Below are 23,728 nucleotides of genomic sequence, written 5' to 3'. Positions count from 1 at the left end.
TTTAGCACAGAACAAAACGCTCGCTCATTCCTCGAATGTAGCCATTTGTATCCGGCAAGATAAATATCCTTCATCAAACAATTTCATTAGAAAAGGGGCCGGCTATCTTCATTCAAGGCGGGCCACCAGCCTTCCAGCACAGCATGCGCGGCATACGGGCGATACGGTGCGATAGTGAGGAATCGGTTGGTGAACGCCGTCAGGCGAGATAAGACCATGCAGAACGTACAGCTCCGTTCAGGAAGACGCGTGAGACGGCACATTAAAAGAAGCGAAACGAGTGCCCCGAACGGTAACGTGTTCTTACGCTTTTTGCCATTCCCTTTACCCGCCCTTCCACCTGGCCCGGTCGGTGATGTCCCTGATCCACGCACCATCGGTGGTGGCGCGTTATCCATCGCGGACCTTTCGAACGAGATCCATTTTTCACCTTTCACGGAGCTTTTTTTTTTCTTCCTTCTCTTTATTTCCATTTTTACCTTAACCAAACCGAACGATGCGGGCAGTGGGTAGTGAAAGGATGGGTGTTTTACCGTTCCTCGCGAGCTTCCAGCATCTATTGCCACCGCTCATTCATCCTTTATTTATGTTTCAATATAAATTTCACCCAGCGAAGGTATGGCACCGAAAGAAGGTGGAAAAACCCCCGATGCTACACCATTCACGTGTTCTCAGAAGCGGCAGCAGGCAAGAAGAAGCACTAGTCATCTATTTTGCATGATGCGGCAGGAGACACTACTTCCGGGTGGAAGGTGCGCCGAACCCAAGCTACCTGGCTCGATATCGTTTCCGGTGGCCAAATTGAACCCATGCCATGGGCTGCAGTCGCAAGAGATGCCGCACAGTGCAGCGCAAGGGAGGGCGCAGAGAAAAACCCGTTAAACTAAACACCAAAATTGAGCAAAGACAAATTGTTTCTTATCGCTCGGTGAGGGGACGGGCTCCTGGCACGGATGGAAAAGTGAAAAAGACGGCCCACCGGTCTGCCGAGGCGAAGCGTGTTATCAAGAATAAAACTGAAGCAATATATCTTAATTTCGCGGAGGGAAAAAAACCGACACCGACTCGACGGCTGGCCCTCGGAGGCTGTGAGGACACCGACTGACAGGTTTGATCTTTCGCTACCCGGCCCGTCCTGCCGTTGGCTGCTGATGACAGTTTTGATAAGAAACTGTCCACGAAAACAAGGGAGAAAACATAGTCCGGTAAAAAAACACGTGAATATTTTTTTTCGTTGTATATAAATAATGACAGATAAAAGCGCACCGCGTTTCGGCGTTTCAACTCGTCAGCACACATTAATTGGCATGTTTCGCGGAAATTCATCGCCATAAAAACGATCAACGAAACGAAGGCAAACCCAAAAAAAAAAACACACACACACACACACCAAAAAACACAGGAAATTAAAGAAGCAAACCATACCGCCGCATTCATCCTGCGCTACGTTAAGCATGTTAATTACGCTGTTAACAACGCTGCTCCCACGCTGCGCTGTTGCTGCCAGTTTGTGTCAAAGTGTGCATGAAAATTTTACAATATTACCAGTTTTGGGGTGAGACCCAGCCAGACCGACGGGCAAAAACACAGCGCACGGTAAGCCAAAGGGCAAAAACATATTAAACCAGCCCGGCGCGGCAGGAACCGGGAACGCAAACATAATAATGTTACAATAGGCGGCAACTGCACTGCGAAACGGGCCGGCGAGCCAGCCGAAAAACCCACCACCGGGTGGAATTATTTAACAACTTGTACACTTTATTGGAAATCGTCAGACGAACGAATGTGGGTGGCAAGGATGCAGGAGCAGCGGTTGTACTGTGCCCACCTGACAACAGTTTGACGATTGCATTTTTGTTGCCACAGATTTGGGGCAATGGTTTAAACTCGGTTTTTGTGCTACAATGCAACCCTTGCAACCGACGAAGTACGACGCTGTTTAAAATGCTTACGTTGTTAATGAAAATTTATTTCAAACTCCCCCTTTTTACCCTGCACTACAGGCGCCACAGTCAAAGTGTCAATTTAATGCAGTTTTACAGTGACGCAAACAAGTGTACGCCGGGGAACAGTTGTTTAATTTAGTTCCATTGTCCTACACGGTGGCTGGCACCCACAGCATGTACAGCTGCACCGGTCCTGGGAGCCCGTCCCTTGTCGGTGCAATGTGGAGGCAAAGCGGATGGGGTTATTATGCTCCTCCGCCCAGGTTGTCTCATGCATGGTTAATAGTTCGACACCGATGACAGGGCCCAGGCACGACGCGGGCTGAGGAGAGCAATATCGACGTGTAACACGATAACAACATGTTTGTGAGGTACTGCGTTCGCGTGTGTGCGAGCGTGTGTGTGTCGCGCAAGGTGAATGTCAGCGACCCGGGAGATGCTGCATGTCAAGAGGCACGTCTACCGGTGGCAAACGGGTGCCCAAATCCAAGAACCGTGCCGACTGAGGCTGACTCTGCCCTGGGAGAGGGAAGGCTGATCGTCACTGTCAAACTGCCGAAATGCGTTACGTGTTCTGAATGTCGTTGCTGCCTGCTGCTGCTGCTGCTGCTGCCGTCGCCGCAAACAGACCCGGGCCGGAATGCATTGCTAGGCAAGCGAATCTGACGGGCGGATGGAAGAGGCGATACAGTGACATATTCCCGCGTGGACGGGAAGTAATTAGCATTTGATCGTCGGATGTGCGGGCGTGCATCGGACAGCTCGAAATTAGTTGACTTTCGAGTGTCCTTCCCGGGGGCTTGGGTGGCTTTTCCCGGTAATGTGTGAATTATCGTGACGAGCGGCACTGCAGCCAAATAAACAACAGTAGGTTGGAGTTTGCGTGCGAGAAAAGTGTGCTTTCTAAACCATAGCTCACTGTTCTTCCCGCCAAAGCATACTAATAATGTGCTTCGTTTCGTAAAACTCCTACCGAAACACTCGATCGTGAGATAACAGTCGGTCAATATTTCCCTCGAAAGCTGCAAATCATGCCAGGCAATCAACAACAAACTTGGTCACAATTCACCGTCTTCTAATCGTATTAATTTCATGGCTCGTATCCAACCACGCACTACCTGCCCGGCCTTCGAAGGTCCAATACAACGCAAAAAAAGGAACTCGTGCAATTCGCGTCCTGCTTACGGCACATCGGTCGATCGTGCGGTAAAAGTTTCGCACTTTTTCTGTTGAGCTGCTGTCGTTGTGGTTGGTGTTGGTGGTGAAAAGTTTTCCGTTTCGGACCAGATCCGGCCCGCCCGGAAGGTACAACGGCCCCGGACCAGCAAGCGCGAGAAAGAGAGGAGAAAGCAAACACCAAAGATAGGGAGAAAGTGCTTGCATCGTAAAGCAAACATTAAGCACTGTCGCCATGACCGCTGGCTGGCAGCAGTCACAGCACAGCCGAAGTTCTTATCAGCGGCCTGTGTGGCTGGCAGGCGTAAAACCTTGCCTTGGAAATTATTGGACATCGCAGCCCCCGAAAGAACGGCCAAACGGAAAGAACCGGGAACCGATAAGCGAATTGGGCAAACTACAGGCAACATAAAGTAAAAAACGGACCTGTCGATTTCAGCTTATTTGCTGTTTTTGAAAGCACTGTTTTGTAGGTATTTGGGAGTGTTGGGCTTTGGTGCTCCTTCGGCGGCGTGGTTTATGCAATTGTGAACAAACATAACACTGTCGAGGATTTCCAGAGCACAATCAAGAGACATCAGATGAGGTTGTTCCGATTTTGTAGTGCTTTCTTGTCCACTAAACTAAGGCAGTCTTTTTGATATAAATTAAAATTGATTAACTGATAAAAATTTGTTCCGGGCACCTATGGAAACACAATAGGACCTTTAAAATGCTTATTTTTTGAGTAACTTGTTTATTGTTTAGATTGACTTGTTCTGCTATTATATTCTACGAAACAAAGCCACTGTGCAGGATGGCAACACGAGAAACGCCTCACTTTCATTTCCCCAAGGCAAAACCCTGCTCTGCTAGACGGGACCTTGTCCACCTTGAACCGATGGACATACCTGTCACTTCATATTGCCGAAAGTTAGAAACCGGCAGTTTGCTAAACCTGAGTAGCACAATACGATCGCACGCATTCGTTGGAATGACTTTGTTCCGACGGGAATGAGTTTAGCAACAAAAGGAAAGAAGGAAAGAAATAAGACAACATCAAGCTACAGCACTAAACCAGCACGGAAAACAATGCCATTCCGATTAAACCACCCGGCCACAGATCGACACACAGGGGCAGCAGGGCAAACCATAATTACGAACCATCCCGTGTGCGCGCGGGGAATACGGACAACCATTTTCGCTACACCCATTTCCCGGGGGCAATTATCCCGACGATCCCGAAAAGGTTCTCCGTTTGCCGCCCTCGGCCTTTCTTTGCGCACTCCGGTCAAGCTTGGCCGGTTTCATAATTACTGTCAAAGGCGCGCTGGCAGAAAAGTGTCAAGCGTGTGGGTGACGTGCCATTGTTCGGATCGAAAACGAACCCAAAATCGTGGGTGTACGGTTTTAGTGCCTTATGCAAGGGGGGCCGAGCCTGCCCGAAGGGTGTGTGATGTTGTGTTCCTGTTTGCTTCAGGCGAGCTCCCGGTTACAGCGCGACAAAGACTCGGGGCGGGATAGTTACGCGCTTCTCAACGTTAACGAGGTAAAAAGGAGGGAGAGGGAGGGGGGGGTGGGAGAGGAAAACCCTTCGGGGAAATTTCCACCGACACCAGGGTTATTAAAACGGACGACGGAAGCGCCGGGCTGATGAAAATGCCGGAAGGATTCGGGCACAAATTGGTGCTGACTTTCATTGATTGGAAGCATAATTGGAAAACGTCTTGTCGATGCGTTGAAAGCGGCCATTTAAGCGCGAACGGTGGGCTGGGTTTTGGGTAGCGCACGCGGTAGCGGCAAATTAATTTCAACAACCAGCCTCGGCCTCGGTTTGTGCCACCCCGGCGGGAGGGGGATACTGGATGGTGCTACCGTGTCACGCTGCAAAGGCACGACTGATATCGATGGCTCGAAGCGTAAGTGATTGATCCTAAGAAAATGGCACAGCAGCTGAGTCGGCGATGCATTCAGCCAACCGGGCCAGACCAGAGATTAACGTCAAATGCTACCCGCTGTACGGTGTTGGCGTTCCGGGAATGCCTCCCGTGAAAGGGTGGAGTTTCTTTTGTGGAAATTAATCTTTTAGAAAACGAGCCTTTCTCAGCGATCCGGTTCAGGTACAGGGTGCAGAATGGAGACACAGGATCTTGAATAGGAGCACCAGACATTCCAATCTATTTGGTGCTTGCTCGGGTCTCTTCAATCGGCACGCTTCCGTTCGCTCCGGGGCCAACGAAACTTTGATGCGGTGTAGTCAGGTGAAACTATTCTCCATACGGAAGGCTTCTAGTGTTCCACTGGCTGACTCCAGGAAGCCCAACAGTGGCGCAAAGTTTCTCCATTGCTCTCTACCTTGATGGCGTCTTTAATGACAGCTACTAGCAACTTAGACACTGTGGCTTTTGTGAGCAACCGGGCTAAGCTGTCGTGGGATTAGTTTATTCTTCGACATAGAACGGGAATCGATCGTCAACTGGTATTTCTCCACTCCTGGGGAGGTGAATGGAGCTGATCATGGTCTAAACCCAGCCATCATTTAATCGAACAAAGGTGAGTGTTTCAAGATCTTGTTAGCATACTTCAAACTTAAACACGTACACACACACACACACACACACACACACACACACACACACACACACACACATGCACCTTGACACCCTCCAGGGCCACCCAGTTCAAGATTGACCGTCGTGTTACGTCCCCAAACTTTACCGAGGAAGAACCGAGTCGTTGCATAATTGATTAGACTGTCACGAAATTCCAGTACCATCTCGACGATCTGCACATCACGAGATGACCCCGCTAGCGGCGGCGATGGTCGGAGGAGGCATGCGGGAAGCCTAAATTATGGAAGCCATGAAGCCTGTAGTCTAAATAATTAATGTCGGTTGAAAAGTTCATCCGAAAGACAAAGCCATTGCCCATTGCCGAGCCGTTGTAGGACATGCAGCACACGACAATCGTGATGCTCCGTGTGCCCTTCGAGCACCGTTTGGCGCACCGTCGAGTCCTTGGTGGGATCGGTTGGTCGGCTAAAATAATCGCTCCACTTGAGAGGTTGTTTGCCAAATTTGATAATATTTCTTCTTGCTCTTCGGGCGCGTGGGTCTTGCTGGGCGTCCGACGGGTTTCGCGATGGCTTAGTAGCAGCAGCAACAGCAGCACAGAAAAAGTTGTAAAAGCCCGCTCCAGACCAGTCACCATAATTATCGCTCGAATGCTTGACCTTAACACTGTTCTTGCCTCTCACTGCTCGCGGCGGGTAGTGTGTGCATGAATTAAAAAGTTTGCCCCGCTATCAGCTGTGGCCGTTTCTGTGTGTGATTCTACCAGCGCCGTCTTTTACTTGCTTGCTTTTGTGTTTGGCCAATCAGAAAGGTACTACACATACAAAACGGGAGCAAAAGCGTACCAGCTTGATTGATATTGCCGTTTGCGGATTGATATGAGCAGCGGAATAATAGGTTATCGCAGTACGGAGAAAATTGGCTCGGCTATCAGTGCTATCAGCGGAGAAGCTGTCGACGGGGTGCGATGCAAACCGCTAGCAGCATAGGTTTTGTTGACCCAGAGTGCTATATGTTGCTTCTTCTTGTGGCGAGCCGGAAAAGGGAAGAATTCTCTAGTGGTTTAATCAAGCTACATACTTTGTTGAGAAGTGTATGCTGCGCTGTTGGATTTGGAGATTTGCTTCGGTTTGATTGGATGATCAATTCGAGAATGTGTCTTGTGGAATCAACTTTAGAAATTAACATTCTATTTTTGTTTTATTCAAAAAGCACACTTGGGCAGCATATTCTCAATGGAAGCTCAGCCATTACTTCTGATTAATGCAATAGCGAAATGCTTGTTGTAGTATTAGTGCAAAGCTAAGCAAAGCACTATCAGAAAATTATAAGAAATAGTATAAATGTTGCTCTTATCTACGGAATCAATAACAGTTCATCGACTACCGTAATCATCCGTCTGCCGATCGATTATTCATCAGCCATCTCCAACAAACTGTTGAGTAGGTGGAAATAAATCTTTTCCGTAAGCATCCAGTACAGGTTCAAATGACGCTAGTGATTGCTCTGTCCCGCCACCCAACGGCACTTCGTACACCGTGTTTCCTAGAATCTGGCACACACGGGGTGAGATGGAACCGAAATTTGATGAAAGTGCACCCGCGGAGGTGAAATCGGGGCCGGCTTACTTACATGCTGTGCTGTGCTGGTGTGTTGACCACATAATCAGCATCGCAAAAGTAAACATCCGATAAAAATGTCGTTCAAACGCAGCAGAAACCAAGCCGTCCTGCTTTGAGAGCAATTTCGCTTATCGGTACGACTGATTTGGGCGTTCCGGGCCCGGTACAGCGTTGCTCATCGCTCGGTCGTAGCGTGTGTCAAAAGGCGATGGTCAACGAGCGCATTTCTCTTGGAAGAAAATAGCAACATAACTCAAACGAATCGATAGCAGCATGACCTTTCCGTACGATGGTGGATGCTTTCGGGGAATCAAGAGGGAGCTGTTTGTGCTGCCAAGACCCGCAGCCAAGCATCTGGAACGGATGATTGATGAAATAAGCGAAATTACCGCCCAATATTGTTCAAATCTATTTTTAAGAGCTGATCAGCACACATTAGGAGAAATACTCTATCATTCACAATCGGTCGATTGTGGTGGCAATGACGTCGTTCTGTGACGGTTGATCCGAATGTTACATTTTTAACGATGTTGTTAAAATAATATTACTGTTAGAAAACGAAAATAACCAAAAACGGGAGGAATTCTTTGCCAAGCATTTATTACGTGAAACGCGCCAAAAAATTAGTCGTTTTATCCCGCTAATTGGTCCAAGAGCCCCGAATGTTGCCCTACCGCTCCTTTTTATCCCTGCCCTGATCAGTTTGGTTTGTATTGGTTCGGGTTTTCTGGCTATCTTCGGATGCCTTCTGTTTATGACAGGACGTTGGGCACTCTCCCATCAAACAGTCCCAACAATTACCTAATGTTAAGTGAGGAGATATTATAATGGATTATTGATGAAATGTGTGTTGGATTCATGATGAATAAGTTAAAAGCTTATTATAATTTCTAGCTAGAATCTTGTCAGATATTTTCCTCATTAAAAATTGGGTCAATAGAAAGTGCTCTCTTTGTGATAAAAATAGATGCAAATGAAGAAACAATTTTAACTATCGTTTACGAACCAGTGCGAGTTCGTAGGGTTTGGCTACGACCATACAGCAAATCAATCACATGCCGACCATATTCCACCGTTCTAACTATGCTCGAAAGCTTCACAACCCTCCTCACAAAAGAGCAATGACCGCAGGCCAAATGCAAACAAATCAGTACCGCTGTCCGTCTGTCGCTGTGTGATGAAATACAAACTGGACCGCTCTTTCCTCCACCCATTTTCAACTGTCCGAAACTAACAACATAAGCCATCTAGTGGAAATTAAAACTGTCTCGCCCTATAGTTCTGCTCTTATCGCCGAACTCGTCCGAACGATCAGATGCGAACGGACTGAGGATTAGGGTGGAAAACGAAATGTTATAGCAGAGAGAGAGATAAAGAGAGTGAGAGAGAGAGAGAGAGGGAGCAAGGGGCAGAAACGAGAGATTAAAAGCACGAAGTAACCATTCAATCAGGAAGATTAAAAACTGGCCTTTCAATACCGCTCCGGTACCGGGGACCGTCTTGCACGGAAAGAAATTGCATTCGCTCATTATGGAAATCAAACTTCACCTACAGAGATTTTCCACTCAATCAATCAAGCAAGTGGACAGCCTTCCCAGGCTTCCCTGGTGCCCAGCCACTAGTGGTTCTTGGAGTTGCACCCTCACGCTAGCACTGGCGCTGTTATTTTCTTCCCATCCGCTACGCCCAGATCGGTCAGACTTTTACTTGCGCTAGACGACAAAATAAATGGTTTCTCGATGTGTTTCCCACCCAGTCCCGCACCGTAGCGGGATTGATTAATGAATCGGTTGTAATTTAATACGGGATTTAATTTCAATCACTCAATCCTTAGTCAAACCCCTGCGCTTGGCCTGGTAGAGCCCGGCGGGCGGTATATCCCTTCCGTTAATCTGGCTTAAAGCGCTGGGAGTCACCAGCAGCGGGATGTGTGCTGGGCGCTCACCAAACCTAGGCTAGGATAGTAATTAATTTAAATGGATTCTCCTCTCGTGAGCGCAGTAAGGAGGAGCGAAAAGAAGCAAGCAAAGCATTGCTCGGTGTAAAATAATACGATATTAACAAGCTTCGATTGCTTGCGGCCTTACTTCTTCTTTTTTTTTGTTGGTACGTTCTTCCCCAACACAGTATGGTTTACTGCTAGGAAACGTTGCGGGGAAGACACATTCGAGATACGCTAAGTGATTGAGCGATTACGATCTAGCAAGACATACGTTCAGCTGTGAGAATAATCATCCATCTTTCTGCAATGAACAGTTCATTCCCGATTGAGGGATTTTATTCCCCGGTGGCCTTTTCAAACGGCTTAATATAAGCAATTAATAGTATTTTTTCTTTCAGGTTAGTTTACTGTAATGGTGTAATTGTCATCTTACACCTCCGTCTGATAAGAGATTATGATGCTCAGTATGATGAAATAAATAAGATAAATTTATTTAGAAAAGAACAATTGCTATGAGAGTGAAATACAACAGTTGCGTTTACAATATTCAAAAAACAATAAAATTAAAAAAAACGAAAACAAATAAAACGTTCACAAACATATCAATCGGCTTTCAACGACACCGAACTGCTTCCCTCCCCAGTCTAACCGCGGTGGGGACGTTTAATTGCCTTTGTTCTCGCGCCCGGTCAAACATACACTTCGGACCTTGCTCCGAACCCCACTGTAATCCCTAGCTCGTCATCATCATTGCCGGCATCATGCTAAGCGTGCATTATTTTCACAACTTAGCGTAATGCTAGCGTGCGCTAGCAACAAACTCGCCCGCAGACTCGTCACAGCACCGGTACGATCGATCGTTTACCGTTCCCTTTCCCGATCGGGTTGGCTGCGATATCCGTGTCCGGGTAGAAAACTTCCCCTTTTACACACACATACACACAGAGCTGAATAGCAACTTACCTTATCTGTTCGTCATCGCTTGGCCGGATCTGGACGAATCTTCGCACCGATAACCATGTGGATCTACGACCTCTGCTTGGCTGTCTCTCTGCCCATGTGTATGTCTGTTTGTGTGTGTGTGAGCTTCTTCCCTCAAATCCCTCGATCTCGCTGTGCAAACAATCAAACGTGCAAGTGCAAACATTGCACCCCATTGATTGTACACCAACACCAACCAATCCCCCTTGCGGAGGCATCTCTGTGTTCGGCAGCATGTTTACCGCAGATCTACAGAGAACTTCAATTGAGGTCCTCTCCCCCCCCCCCCCCCCCCCCCCCAGAACTCAACTGGCAATCCGGCAGCCACTGGATCATCAGCGAAAGAGAAAGAGAGCAGAGCAGAACAGAGGTGACCAACTGTGGTATCGCTTCCCGCGCGCCGGTGTGTTGGTGTCCGTTTCGGTGATCGCGATCCCGGCCGCTTCCAGCACCGTCCACCGATCAGTCACCAAAACGCTCTCCAAACCCCTTATCAGCACCGTTCGCTGATGTGAACCCCCGTTCAAACCCCAAATGCAGTGTTTGTATTGCTGTGTGTATGTGTGCGTGCGTGTGTGTGGAAATTCTATAAAAGTAGGCACCCGTGGCCGGGATCCGTTATTCCCGTCCTGAGGCCCGCCCGGGATCGCTGGTGACGACAGACGAGCCGCTGTGTGACGTACGTAGTGCCCGATCGGTAAAGAGTGAACCGTCTTCTCTGCAGTGTTGGAGAGAACGGTTTCATCTTTTTCGCCCACACCCCCCCGGTTACATTCCATGTTGAACTGTAAGGTGTAGTGAACATTTCCTGAGTGTGGAAAGTGTGGTTTAGTGCGTGAGAGTGCACGGACACGACACGGAACGATGTGGGTCCTCGGTGGAAGGAGGCTGCTCTGGAGCTTCCTGGTGTCGCTAGTGCTGATTCAAAGTGTGTCCGCAGGTATGTTCCTATACATTACGCGTGAAATATCGTCAGGGATGGAAGAGATGGCGAAGGTTCTCAGCATTGGAGCATCCACATGTTGTTGGTGATGCTAGCATTACTTCCGAGCAATGTATTGCTGTCGAGGGTGTCGATTAGTACAGCAAAGCGCGAGAAACAAGTGGCTGCTGTGGCCAGCGGTACCCATAAACCAGTTGAGATAATTTAGACAATAAATTGTAATAGGCAATTTGATGACGTCCCGCATGTACGGATCGTCAACGCTGCACGCTCGGAAATAGGGTGAGAAGTGCTGCCCGTTTGTTGAACAGCGCAGGTGGTGATCGTGTTGTTTTGGTATCACGAAAACAAGATAGAATCTGAGAAAAAAGAACCTTTTTATCACTTTACCCGCACCGATACTGGTCTTTCCTGGATCTTTTCGGGGCGAAGCAAACAACTCAGCACGACATACAAATTTTGGGATAATCCCTTAGTCAGTGCCTGTGTCTTTCTAATGAAGATTGACAATGGCGGCGGCGGCGGCGGTGGCAGCAACCAACGCACTGGCCTTTGTTTTCATACTTTTCAATGAATTCAATTAGCTTAACCAACGAGGTTGTTGTTGATGTTCTCACGGAAGTCAGGAGAAGCACCGGCGGGCGTGTAGGGTAAGTCGCAGTTCGGCAGCATTCTGGCAGTGTACACCCAGCACACCGAGTGTTCTAGAACGCGGAATCGTTGAAACAGAGCAAATGACTGTGGCTGTGTCTATTGCTGGGCTGTACAGAATGACGCATTTCGTGTGGCAATGTGTTTTCGAAAGATTGAAGCATTCTGATAGAGCCGTGTGTCAGGAATGTAAATATTTAGATATTGCAGCTAACTACAAACTGAGAGAGCTTTCAGCAAGCAGGTGTACCTACTTGGTGGTCTTTTCTAGAAAGAATGTAGAACTGACATGTTGTGATGATTTACCACAAACAATTTGAGAAGCTAGAGAGTGAATCGTTACAGCCACCGGAACTATCTGGAATGTTGAAGTTTTCTCGGGAAGAATAGTAGACAAAAAGAAGGAGGTCTCAACTCCGAGTAAATTTGCAAAATAGTTTTGACTAAGTACAAAAAGGAAAGTTCCAAGATGTCATACTCTACTAATGCTTCAACTCACACATGATCGCACACGATTCTAGAAACTCGTGGATGCATTAAAGCCAATGCCTTTTCACCGGTGAATGACTGATAAGCAGATGCCTAGTTGGCAGTCTTGGTAGGCCACCATTCTCGATCAATGTCAAGTTCAGGAGCAAGGCTTCAAAGCCGACGTACAATGTGTGCAGCGGGCATGGGCGGTTGTAGTGTCCGCGGTGCCGCGTTTAGCATGCGGCTTTGCCACTTCCCTTATCAACAACACTGAGTGTGCACTTTCACGATAATCGAAGCTGTCGTTTGTAGATGCCCTCCCGACACCCCGGGGGTCACGTGGGTCAGTACGAAAAATAAAACTGATAGTAAGCAGCCGCAAGTGCTCCGTCACTCGCTATCAGCCGGAATAGGTCAACAGACTGCCAGCAGATTATGCAACATGTGGACGGTTACGCTCGTACTAATCATTTGCTTCTATGCTTGCTTCTTTTCTACGCCTACCCCCTCGGACAACAGCATCGTGCAAGTCGGGATGCCCAGCACGTAAGTATTTAGCACGCCGCGGACGATACCGATCTATGGCTGACTGGGTTACGGGCAATTACTAACGGCAATGTTTCTCCTGCTTCCTGCTCCTGCTCACTACAGCTAACAAATCCAGCAAGTACACGTTCAAGCCCGGTTTCGTATATCAGTATGATGTGGACAGCTATGTGCAGCTTCAGCAGTCGGACAAGGAGAACAAGCAGACCACGCTGAAGGTCGACGGCAAGGTGGAGGTGTACGCCGGCGACAACTGCCAGTACACGCTGAAGGTGGTCTCGCTGACCTCGTACGCACCGGACGGCAAGAAGACGGCGTTCGGGGCCGACATCAGCAAGCCGGTCCAGTTCACGCTGTCGAACGATGAGCTGCTGCCCGAGATCTGTACCGAAGCGGACGATACGGACTTTTCGCTGAACGTGAAGCGTGGTTTGATTTCGCTGTTCCAGGTCGCGCAGGAGAAGAGCACCGAGACGGACGTGTTCGGCGTGTGCCAGACGTCCTTCTCGAGCTACCCGTCCGGCGATGCGACCGTCGTGGAGAAGGTGCGCGACCTGGGCAACTGTGCCTACCGCGAATCGCTCTCGAACAGCTTCGTGACCCGCATCGTCAACAGCAAGGCCGGCATCAAGTCGACGCCGCTGCTGCAAAGCTCGTACAATGCCCAGCAAACGATCAAGGGTGGTCTGCTGTCGGCGGTCAAGCTGTCGGAGGAGTACCAGTATCTGCCCTACCTGAAGGACAAGGTTGGCGTGACCGCGAAGGTAACGACGAAGCTGACGCTCACCGGCAACAAGGCGGGTGCTGCGCCGGCCCTCGGCGCTGCGAGTGAGCCGCGCACGATCATCTTCGAAAATCCCGACCAGCAGCCGGCCGGCAATCTGGCCGTCATCAAGCAGGAGCTGAAATCGACCGTCGAATCGTACACGAACGGCAACGTGGGCAAGAAGACGGCCAACCTGTTCGTGGAGCTGATCCAGCTGATGCGCTACTCGAAGAAGGAGGACCTGCTGACGCTGTACAACCAGGTGAAGGCGGGCAGCGTACACTCGAACAAGTCGCTCGCGCGCAAGGTGTACCTGGACGCGCTGTTCCGCGTGGGCACGGGCGATGCGGTCGAAGCGATCACGCAGCTGTACAAGAACAAGGAGCTGACCGGTGCGCAGGAGCAGAAGCTCGCCTTCGTTTCGCTCACGCTGGTACAGTCGATGACGCAGGATGCGCTGAAGGCGGTCAACAAGCTGCTGGACGGCAATCCGCCCCGCGAGGCGTACCTGAGCGTGGGTTCGCTGGTGAGCAAGTACTGCCAGAAGCACGGCTGCCAGTCGTCGGATGTGAAGGAAATCTCGAACAAGTTCGGCGCCAAGCTGGGCAAATGCCAGTCGACGTCGCGCGCCCAGGAGGACGTGATCGTGGCGGTGCTGAAGGGTGTCCGCAACTCGGACAATCTGGTCGCCCCGCTGCTCGATAAGGTGATCCAGTGCGCCGGTCCCGATGCTTCGTCGCGTGTGCGCGTGGCTGCCCTGCAAGCCTACCCGGCCGCTTCCTGCAACAAGAAGATCGTCAACGCGGCGCTCAGCACGCTGAAGGACACGAACGAAGACTCGGAAATTCGCATCCACGCGTACCTGTCGCTGGTCGAGTGCCCGTCGGCGAACGTTGCCAACGAGCTGAAGGCACTGCTGGACGCGGAGAAGGTTTACCAGGTCGGTTCGTTCATCACGTCCCATCTGGCCAGCCTGCGGGCGTCGGTCGATCCGACGCGGGACGCTGCCCGGCAGCACTTTGGCAAGATCCGCACCTCCAACAAGTTCCCGTTCGATGTGCGCCGCTACTCGTTCAACCGGGAGTTTTCGTACGCGGTCGAGTCGCTCGGTGTCGGCGCCAGTGCCGAGACGAGCGTGATCTACTCGCAGAAGAGCTTCCTGCCGAAGTCGGTTGGACTGAACTTTACGGCCGAGCTGTTTGGCAATGGGCTGAACGTGTTCGAGCTCGAGGGACGCCAGGACAATCTGGAACGGCTGGTGGAGCATTACTTCGGACCGAAGGGCTTCTTCTCCGGCATGGACATGCAGGCGGCGTACGATCTCCTGGCCGAACAGTACCAGAAGCTGTCCGGCAAGGCGAAGGAGCGCTTCCGCCGCGGCATCCGCGAGGACATCCGTGCGCTGGCCCGCACCGTCGATCTGCACAATGACGCGCTGAAGGACTTCAACCTGGACGTTACGATGAAGGTGTTCGGCTCGGAGCTGTTCTTCCTGAGCACGGGCGAGAACGTGCCGACCGATCCGGAGCAGTTCCTGGACAAAGCGCTTGAATGCTTCGACAAGATGATCGAAGGGGCCAAGAAGTTCGAGCACACGTTCGAGCACCATGCCCTGTTCCTGGACACGGATCTGGTGTACACTACCGCTCTCGGTCTGCCACTGAAGCTTTCGGCGCAGGGTGCCGGTGTGGCGCGTGTCGATGCCGCTCTCGAGCTGGACGTCAAGAGCCTGGTGAAGGACTACAGCAACGCCAAGTTCAACACGAAGTTCCAGCCAAGCGGCAGCTTCGAGGTGACCGGAACGATGAGCGTGGACGCGTTCAACGTGATGACGGGCATGCAGGTGGCCGTGTCGGGCCACTCTTCGGGCGGTGCGGCCGTCAAGTTTGCGCTGCACGATGCCACCGCCTACGATCTGACGGTCGACGCGCTCCAGGGCAAGCAGGAGCTCGTGTCGGTCAACTTCCGCGAGGTGATCATTACGCGCGAACGGGGCAACCAGCTGATTACGCTGCCCGCCAAACGCCAGGACTTTGGCTCGAAGTTCAGCGAGTGCTTCGACAATCTGTACAGCGTGATCGGTGTGACGGTGTGCGCCGCACACAAGGTCGACCAGGAGGAGCTGTTCGAGGTGTACCTGGAGGTGGAGCCGAAGTTCCACTTCTCGGGCAAGTTCGACAACTCGAACCCGCAGCACCTGCAGCTGTCCCTCAGCTTCGATACCCCCGGGTCGCAGACGAAGCGTCTGACGAACCTGCGACTGGAGGGTGTGACCGCCGGCGAGCTGTACGTGAAGGCGACGCTCGAGTCACCGATCCGCAACGTCGACTTCAAGCTGGGAGTAAACAACAACGACAAGGAGGTGGCCCTGTACGCCGTTGCGCACAATGGCGTGGAGGAGTACCTGGCCAAGATTGGCTTCCAGAAGGGTGCGTCCGGTGGGCGCGATGAGTACGTGCCGATCTTCACCATCCGCTCGCCGAACGGCGACGCCCAGGTGTCCAAGTTTGTGCAGACGACCGGCAAGATCGTGGTGGAGAGCCTGGATGGCGGCAAGCGCAAGTACAACCTGGAGAACATCGAGTGGACCAGCCCGTACGCCCCGAAGACGACCATCAACGGGCACGTCGTGTCGAACGGCGAGCGTAGCTTCGATGCCAACGTGGACGTGAACGTCGGTGACGTGAAGAACAACGTGGTGGGCCATCTGGACTTTGATCTGAAGCACGTCAAGCTCGACCTGGAGAAGAAGACGCCGAGCGATGCGAACAAAAACTTCAAGGTCAACCTGGAGGTGGCGTACACGGACAACTCGTTCAAGAACCTGTTCTCGTTCGCCAGCGGCAAGGACTTCAACAATCCCTCGAACAAGTACGAGCTGAGCCAGTACGCTGAGTTTGAGCTCAAGCCCGAGGCGCAGGGACTGGAGTCGCTGAAGCTGGAGAACAAGCTGCAGCTGCCGAAGCAGCTGATCCGACTGGACTTTGCCACGAACAAGAACAAGTTCTACCTGGACGGTGAGTACGGGTACGACAAGTACAAGATTGCGGCGAACGTGGATGCGAAGTACAACGAGAAGACGCCCGGGGATTACGATGTGCAGCTGGGCGGTTCGCTCAACAAGCACTTCTTCAAGTTCTTCTCCAAGCGCATCGTGGAGGCCAACAAGAGCCGCTTCAGCAACAAGCTGACGGCCAGCACCGGTACCAAGTTCGAGCTGAACGGTGCCGTCACGAACCGCTTCACCAGCCAGGATGGTGAGCTTAACCTCGAGGGATCTCTCATCGCTGTCGAGAAGGCTTCTCCTTACAAGTGAGTAGGAAACGCAATGATTATTGGCAGGGCAATGATATCACTAATTGGTTGTGCTGTTCAGGCTTTCTTTGACAGTTCAGTTCTCGGCCGCGAACGTCCTCTCCAACGCCAAGGTGCTGGTGGATAAGGAAGAGTTCGCTACGTACGACTTCAAGCTAGAGCGGGGACAGGATCCGAACGGCAAATTCACGGTAAGTCTCCGCAAACAACTCTCAACTCGTTTCAGTTTTCCTTACGCCACATGTTTCATTGACTCTCCCAACAGTTTGTGGTGAAGGACTTCTTCAACGGAAATGGTGAACTAAAGTCGGCCAAGGGTCAGGGTGAGCTGTTCGCCCTGGTCACGTTCGTCAAGCAGGACCGCAAGGTGAAGCTGGACAGCAAGTTCAAGGTGAACGCACCGGTGTACGATGTGGCTGCCGATTTCTACTACGACTTTGAGAAGGACAACAGCAAGAAGGTACGCTTCGAAACCAAGAACAAGGTCACCCAGACCAGCTTCGACAGCAAGAACAAGGTGGAGGTGTTCTCGGAGAAGTACGAGCTGAACGTACAGAGCCAGGGCAACCCGAAACCGGTCGATGGCAAGTTCAACGTCAAGGTCAGCCTGCTGCTCCCGACCGGACGCCAGTTCGGCGGCGAGTTCCAGCGCGATGCCTCGACCAAGGACGAGAAGCGCTCCGGCAAGATGGCGGCCAGCGTGTACGACAAGCAGCCCGGTGGCAAGAAGCGCTCGGTCGAGTGGGCCGGCGAGCTGAAGGATATGGACGTGAAGACGAAGTTCTTCGACGCGGTGCACAATGTCAAGTACTCCGATCTCGAAGGCAAGGATGTGGTGCTGGACGTGACGCTAAAGCATGCGCCGGCTGGTAGCTACAAGTCGGCCGCCGGTAGCTTGAAGGTTTCGGGCAGCTTGCTTCCCCAGGTGACGGAACTGAGCGTGGTCGTCGATGAGTACTGTGAGCATCACGCCAAGTACCACGTCAACGGCAAGTACGGGGCGGACTTTACGGCTGCACTGGTCGGTGGGTACCACACCGGAGGGCACGGCAAGCCGGCCACCCACGACCTGAAGGTTGACGTGGGTGCTCCATCGTACAAGGTGGGCGTATCGTCCAGCGGCAAGTACCTGCAGCCAGAGTCGGACGACGGTGTGTACGAGCTCGACTACAGCGGATCGGTCGACTTCAACGGCAAGAGTGCGTCGGTGTCGACGCAGGCCAAGGGCAACTACAACCGTGGCAATGGAAAGCTGAACCTGAACCTCCCGAACGTGGACCCGATCGCGGCCGAAGGTTCGTACACGTACGACGCGAAGGAGGAGGGACCGTTCCAGACGAACGGCGCCCTGAAGGTGTCGTACGGTGCGGGCAAGAACTTTGAGTTCACCGGCACCGCCAAGGCCCCGTCGATGGACGATATCCAGGTGCACGCGACGCTCAAGTCGGAGTTCGAGAACGTGCGCAGCGTCGACCTGACCTTCAAGCACGCCAAGTCGAGCGACAGTGCGTACAACACGAAGCTGCAGCTGACCGCCGACGACAAGAAGTTCAGCGTGGAGAACGCGGTGGTCGTGTCGGAGACGAACCCGTCCGTTGACTTTACGCTCGGCTATCCGGGCAAGACGGTGAAGGTGTCGGGCAGCTACAAGGCGCTCGGCCACAGCGCATTCAAGGCGGACGCCAAGGTGCAGAACCTGGCCAACTTCGACATGGAAGCGAACGTGGAGGCCAACTTTGACAGCTACCAGACGTTCTACGTGAAGCTGTACGGCGATGCGCCGATGCTGAACACGAACAAGTTCTCGGTGGAGGTGAACGCGAAGCCGGGCTCGAACGGCAAGGGCGTTAACTTCCGCGCGTCCGAGGGCGGTAAGGACATACTGAGCGGCTTTGCCGACTACTCGGTGAAGGAGCAGGGCAAGGCGATGGTCATCGAGGGCCAGGGCAACGTGAAGCTGTACGACAAGCAGCAGACCGCCACCTTCAAGCTGATCCGCGAGAAGCTGTCCGAGTCGGGCATGTCGGCCACGCTGACGGCCTCGGTGGGCAAGTTCACCGTGCTGCACGAGTCCCGCGTCCAGCCGAACGATTTCCGCGTCAAGACGAGCGTGTGCGACGAGAAGAAGAAGTGCACCAAGCTGGAGCTGCTCTCGAAGCTGGAGCGCGCGGCCGGTGCGTTCAAGCACGAGGCGCTGGTGTCGGTGGAGGTGCAGCAGATGGGCTACGAGCACGAGTTCGGCCTGTCGGCCAAGACGAGCGCCAACGGGCTGAAGTTCGACCACACCACGGACGTGCAGCTGAAGGAGAAGAACCAGCCGAAGTACCAGTACCTGTTCTACGTGCATCCGACCTCGGCCGGAGCGAGCCTAATACTGCCGACGCGCACGGTCGCCGTGGAGGGTGTGCTGAACCTGCCCAAGGACAAGTTCGGACCGTTCGACGGCAGCGTGTCGTTCTATCTGGACAAGAAGAACGAGCCGGACAACAAGGCCACGTTTGCGGTGCGCGGCGAAACGAAGATGCTCGGCTCGACCGGCGTCAGTGCGAACGGTGCGCTGACGTTCTCGCATCCGACGATCAAGGCGCTGGCCATCCGGGCCAAGGGTACGCTCGATGGGGACAAGCAGACGGCGGACGGATCGGTTGAGTTTGACGTGTTCAAGAAGGCCGGCGACAAGATCGTTGCCAAGGTGCGCTACGCCAACAGCGACCAGTCGTTCAAGGGCTTCAACATCACGACCGAGGCAAGCGTGTCAAGCAAGGGCCTGGGGCTGAAGTGTGGCTTCAGCGGCCACTCGGCCATGTCGCTCGCAACCCGCCAGGCCAGTGCGGCCGGTTCGCTCACGCTGCCGTTCGAGGGCTACACGTTTGGCTCGTACTTCTTCGGCAGTCCGGAATCGTTCGACTTCCTGCTGACCCGCTTCGGGGACGACTTTGTGCGCGCGCACGGCACGTACGATGCGAAGAAGTACCGCGGCGACCTCACCTCCACCTTCAAGTTCCTGCCCAACCGGCCGGTGGTGTTCGAGTCGCAGCTGAACGGTCTGTCGTCGGCCAAGTTTGCCTTCAAGCAGGACCAGTTCTTCAGCGCGGACGGTACGTTCGGCGTGGACAAGGCGATGGTGCTGAAGGTGATGGGCGAGGGTAAGCCACTGCTGAACGCGAAGGTAACGCTGGACGCCAGCCACTTCCTATCGACCGAGTACAATGTGGACGAGGCGAACGCGAAGGCGTTCCTGGTGTCGCTCAAGAACCAGCTGAACGCCGACTTCGAGGTGACGCGGGCGGACGTCAGCCAACGCTACGCCAAGCTGGCCGAGGAGCTGAACAAGCTGTCGACGAACCTGGTGAGCGCGCTGCCCGAGTTCGGCAAGTTCCAGGAAAGCTACGCCAAGCAGCTGCAGAAGCTGCAGGAGGACATCATGAGCGATCCGGCCCTGGCTGAGTTCGTGAAGGCTGCCACCAAGATCTTCCAGCAGGTGAGCGAAGTGTTCGGCCAGCTGTCGCAGGTGTACGTGGAAAGCTTCCGCAAGATGTCCGCCCTGGTGAACGACGTCGTCGCCCAGCTGATGGAAACGTTCAACACGAAGGTACTGCCGGCGCTGAAGGAGCTGTCCACCAAGGTGGAGGCGATCTTCTTCAACGTGTACGAGGAGACGGTCAAGCTGGTGGTGGCCGTGTTCGAGCGCACCGTCAAGGCGCTGAAGGTGTTCGAGGAGGACTTCAACAAGATCGCCACGAGCGTGTCGGAGCTGTTCCGCACGTTCGCGCAAACGTTCAGCAAGGCCGTCCAGGTGCTGGAGAAGGAGCTGAAGGAGCTGTACAAGCTGGTGCAGGAGTACTTCGACACGTTCGACGAGTTCAAGGCGGTGAAGGAAACGTTCAAGGAGTACTTCGACGGGTTCGACCGGTACGCGTACCAGCTGCTGAAGGAGCTGCTGTCGCTGGTCGAGGCGGTCTACCCGATGCCGGAGGTGACCGAGCTGACCACCGCGATCAACAAGTACATCACCAGCAAGCTGGACAACAAGCCGGTCAACGATGTGGAGGAGCTGAAGACGCTGTTCGTGAGCCTCGTCAAGGTGCTGAACCAGGCGGTGGAGCGCCTCATCGCGGGAGTGAACGTGCAGCTGTCCGAGCCGACGTTCGGCAGCGACAGCTTCACCTCGTTCGTCACCTTCAAGTTCCTGCCGTACGTGTCGAGCATCCAGTTCAGCCCGTGGAACTTTGTGCGCAACGAGAAGTTCTACTCGGTGCGCGACCTGATCCACCAGCTGCGCCTGTACGCGTTCAATCCGTTTGCGCGCGTGCCGATGTTCCACATGCACGCCCAGCTCGGCGACGGTGGCCACTTCTTCACGTTCGACGACAAGCACTTTACGTTCGCGGGCAGCTGCTCGTACCTGCTCGCGTCCGACCTGGTCGACGGTAACTTCAGCATCGTGGCGGACATGGACGGCGGACGCCTGAAGTCGGTGACGCTCGTGGACAAGGACTCGACGGTCGAGCTGACCGCCAAGGCGGTGGTGAAGTACAACGGCAAGGAGACGGATCTGCCCATCCACCAGAAGGATGTGTACGTGTTCCGCAAGTACTACACGGTCACGGTCGGCACCAAGTACGGTGCGCAGGTGATGTGTACGACCGACCTGAAGATCTGTCACTTCTTCGTGTCCGGGTTCTACTTCGGGCGGCTGCGCGGTCTGCTCGGCAACGGCAATTACGAGCCGTACGACGATCTGGCGGTGCCGAACGGCAAGATCACCGAGGTGTCGACGGACTTTGCGAACAGCTACAAGACGAGCCAGGCGTGTGCGGCAGTCGCCGACCACGGTCACGATTCGCACGACCACTCCAGCCCGACCTGTGCCAAGTTCTTCGGCTCGGAGTCGTCCCTGAAGCTGTGCTCGTACCTGCGCGACCAGACCGGCTACAAGGAGGCGTGCAACCATGCGGCGCACGATGCGGGCGAGAAGGCGGACGAGGCCGCTTGCGGCATTGCCCGGCTGTACGTGTCCGCCTGCACGCTGTACGGCATCCCGACCGTGCTGCCCAGCCAGTGCGAGAAGTGCTCGACCGACGAGGGCCGCTCGGTCGATCTGGGCGACTGGTACTCGGTGAAGGCGCCGCAGAAGAAGGCCGACGTGGTGGTGGTGGTCGACACGTCGCTCGGCACGCTGCTCGGCGAGCTGGTGCAGTCCACGATCAACGATCTGCGCAAGGAGCTGAAGGCGACCGGCATCAGCGACGTGAACGTTGCGGTGATCGGCTACAGCAAGACGGACAAGTACACGAGCCTGTTCTCGAACGGCGGCAAACTGGACTACACGGGCAAGCTCGGCCAGGCCGACGTCAGCAGCGGACCGAAGCAGTGCCGCGGGCTGGTGACGGGCATCGAGTCGGTGGACGCGTTCCTGCAGCTGCTGCAGAAGATGGGCGAACAGTCGCGCGAGAACTTGGGCGCTACGACCGAGGTGTACGCGCTGCGCCGTGCCTTCAGCTATCCGTTCCGTGCCTCCGCCAGCAAGTCGGTGCTGGTCTTCCGTTCCGATTCGTTCGAAATCGCTCAACCGGTAAGTGTGACCTGCTGCGAATCTCCGTTGCGAATCTCCTTACTAATACAAACTTGTGTGCCACCTGCAGGGAAGCGCAATGAGCGCCGCACTGGGCATGGCGAACGTTAAGGCGCGCGGCATCATGTTCAACATGGTCGCTCCGCTCAAGAGCGTCGGACTCACGAACACCAAGGACCAGTCGAAGGTCAAATCGATTGTTGGTAAGTTTGGGTCACGAGCCACTCAAAATCGCACAACCACTCATTCATTACGCCATTGTGTTTGCAGGCTTTAACGAGCGCGTCGTGTACCACATGAACGACAAGAAGCGCACCCTGGGTTCGGCCGAGATGAAGAAGTCGCTCAAGTACGACGATGTGGTCGCCGTGTCCGCCGTCGAGCGGTTCGGCGGCAACTTCTTCGTGCTGCAGAACTACGCCCAGCAGAAGACGCCGAAGGACAAGAAGCAGTACATCTCGATCGTGGCGGCCGTGCTGGCCGACCAGCTGTCCCGCACGGAGACGACGAACGATTGCGTCTGCTATCTGCGCGGTGGGCTGCATCCCGAATCGCTCTGCACCGCCTCCGACATGCAGGTGCTGCCGCCAGCGGTACGTATGCGAATGGGCGCATGAATTCCCCAGAGGGTAGTCGTAACAGTGCTTGATGCTTATTCTTTTCGTTGCTCTTCCATCCACAGAAAAAAGCCGGTGGTGCCAAGGGATAAGACCTAGTCCTCGACCAACATCCGTAGAGGTTATTTATTGCGGTAAGAAAGCGAAACAGTGTGCACTCATCGCACCAACCAACACCAACACAGGGCAGCGAAGGAGTGCAGTCGCAGGCGGACGGTCCATAGAGTCCTAAGGTCCTGCTAGCAGCGGAAGCTGGATACGAAATAGACGTACAACAAGGCAATGTATCTTCTACCAACGCACTGTTTCTATTGTTAAGATCGTATTGTGTCTGATTTAATAAAGTAATGTGACTTTACAAACAATAACTGTCATTGGAATGGAAAGTATCATTTGGTTACCAACGGACTGGGAAAGAAATGAGAATGTAATTGAATACACCACAAGCTGCAAATCGGATTCAGCGCAGCCACCAAAAGACCGGATCGGTGAATGCATCACTAATCGTATAATTGAATGATTTTTCTTTTCAGCTAAAAGCTGTTCAGTGGCTGCGATTCTCTTCGCCTCCTGTCCGAACAACAGGGGAAGATGCATGGCAACTTTATTTTTACTGTTAATTTCC

General features: G+C 53.3%; 1 protein-coding gene across 1 annotated transcript; it reads left to right on the top strand.

Annotated features, from left to right (window-relative positions):
• The first annotated feature begins 10,833 nt into the window (after window positions 1-10,833).
• On the top strand, window positions 10,834-23,471 carry LOC120897561 (apolipophorins). Its single transcript, XM_040302537.1, has 8 exons — window positions 10,834-11,159; window positions 12,804-12,830; window positions 12,936-16,908; window positions 16,973-17,102; window positions 17,177-22,486; window positions 22,557-22,689; window positions 22,757-23,079; window positions 23,169-23,471. The coding sequence occupies exons 1-8, from the start codon at window positions 11,084-11,086 to the stop codon at window positions 23,193-23,195; spliced, it is 9,999 nt and encodes a 3,332-aa protein (XP_040158471.1). The 5' UTR covers window positions 10,834-11,083; the 3' UTR covers window positions 23,196-23,471.
• Window positions 23,472-23,728: the final 257 nt, after the last annotated feature.

Source organism: Anopheles arabiensis, chromosome 2, assembly GCF_016920715.1.
Source record: "Anopheles arabiensis isolate DONGOLA chromosome 2, AaraD3, whole genome shotgun sequence".
NCBI lineage: Eukaryota > Metazoa > Arthropoda > Insecta > Diptera > Culicidae > Anopheles > Anopheles arabiensis.
Note: the sequence above shows the minus strand (reverse complement) of the source record. Positions and strands in the feature narration are given on the sequence as shown.